This window comes from Sinocyclocheilus grahami, unplaced genomic scaffold, assembly GCF_001515645.1.
Source record: "Sinocyclocheilus grahami isolate Dianchi unplaced genomic scaffold, SAMN03320097.WGS_v1.1 scaffold226.1, whole genome shotgun sequence".
NCBI lineage: Eukaryota > Metazoa > Chordata > Actinopteri > Cypriniformes > Cyprinidae > Sinocyclocheilus > Sinocyclocheilus grahami.
Genome location: NW_015505405.1, coordinates 78,377 through 80,117, shown reverse-complemented (window position 1 = coordinate 80,117; position 1,741 = coordinate 78,377). Strand labels below are relative to the sequence as shown.

Below are 1,741 nucleotides of genomic sequence, written 5' to 3'. Positions count from 1 at the left end.
TTTTTTTATTGCTGAAGTGTGTTGAAATGTCTTCTTCTGCATTCTACTGTACGGACGTAAATTTTCATTCCCTTCAGCCTGAGGCTTATTCATTTCACTTTTGGTGTGAAAAGGCTTTTATATTTGCCAAAAACATAACTTTTTAATTTTAAAAACAAACAAGCAAGCCCTGTCCAGATTTAAAAAGTAACGCAAAAGTAACGTAACGCATTACTTTCCATAAAAAGTAACTGAGTAACGCAATTACTTACTTTTTATGAAGTAACGCGATATTGTTACGCATTACTTTTAAAAGTAACTTTCCCCAACACTGCAAGTCATTATAGATGTTATCGATTTGTTCGTACCTGTTCTGCACAAGTTACACCTGCGATTCCTCCACCGACGATCACAAATGTGACTTGCTTATCTGAAGCCATTGAAGTTCTCAGCTCCGTGTGCGGTACAAACTTTATATAAGCCTGAACGACACCACTATTCAGCTGCTTGTTTTTTTGACGCTTTCTTGATCTTTTGTGTCCTCCGCTACAGATTTATAACCATATTAATCACTAAAAAGACACATATTAAGAGCAACCACATCCAGACTATATTTAGGATTGGACTTCCGTGTTTACCTTTTTCAGCGGACTACGGAAAGCGTGAAGGGTCAAACTTTATGCGCTCTGCTATAATAAGAGCTCATAGAGCCCTATATGAATTGTCCAAAGTTTTTATTATTATTGTTATTATTGCATCAACTTTACAACCAATAAGGTACAAAAATCACTTTCCAGAATATAACATCTTATTCAGCCTTGATTGAGCATAACCAAAAACAGAAAAATAAATAAACAAATAAAACGTCAAAATAAACCAAACTAAACCAGAAATAAAAATACTAAGAAAATAAATACATATGATGCTTCAAAAATACCAGTTTTGCATCTCTCTCCAAAGAGGTTGTACCGTATCACACAAAAAGAAAACGTGATCTAACGCTTCAATACTTGTTTCACAAAAAAAAACACACAATTATTTACATCAAAATTATATTTCAATCTTAAAAATGCGTTAGTAGGGTAAATCTCTTTTAGAATCTTGAAACTCACCTCTTTAGCTTACGGAGGCAGGGGGAAAGACAAATAGTTTATTTTTTTATTTTTTTATTTTTTCAACTGTATCCCAATCTTTAAACACGTATTCCCGTCTAATTGGGTTTGGATGATAAGTCTGTAAAATAACATTTCTAATAACCTTCTAAGGAAAGCTGCCTCAATTCTGGGGAAACTTGGGAATTCACAATATCTTCTTTAAAGGGGTCATATGATGCGATTTCAATGTTTCCTTTCTCTTTGGAGTGTTACAAGCTCTTGGTGCATAAAGAAGATCTGTAAAGTTGCAAAGACTAAAGTCTCACATCCAAAGAGATATTCTTCGTAAAAGTTAAGAGTCAGCCACGCCTACCTAAAACGTCTCGTTCTAACACGCCCCCACATGTCTACGTCACAATGTGGGAAGATTTGCATAACGCCGCCCAAATGTTCACGCAAAGACTGAAGGCGTAACTTTGATTCTCGCTGTAGTATTGTTGTTGGCGCCGCCATGTTGTGAAGGCGCTGTGTGTTTCGTTGTAAAAGCGAAACTACTTTGTTTGGCCTTCCAAAAGAGGACGATATCGCTTCGTCATGCCTGGATGCCGTCAACTTTGCGCTGTGGATCGCCGGATCGGCTTTCACCGTGGACGAAGCGGAGTCCAGCC

At 36.9% G+C, this 1,741-nt stretch overlaps 1 protein-coding gene across 2 annotated transcripts in view; it reads right to left on the bottom strand.

The window, feature by feature from the left end:
* Positions 1–622, bottom strand: part of LOC107597005 (pyridine nucleotide-disulfide oxidoreductase domain-containing protein 1-like) — an 8,502-nt gene extending 7,880 nt beyond the window's left edge. For both annotated transcript variants that reach the window (XM_016287889.1, XM_016287890.1), the window contains exon 1: positions 348–622. In XM_016287889.1, the coding sequence (XP_016143375.1) occupies positions 348–419 (72 nt within the window). In that variant the 5' untranslated portion in view covers positions 420–622. The remainder of the gene's footprint in view (positions 1–347) is intronic.
* Between the last annotated feature and the right edge of the window lie 1,119 nt (positions 623–1,741).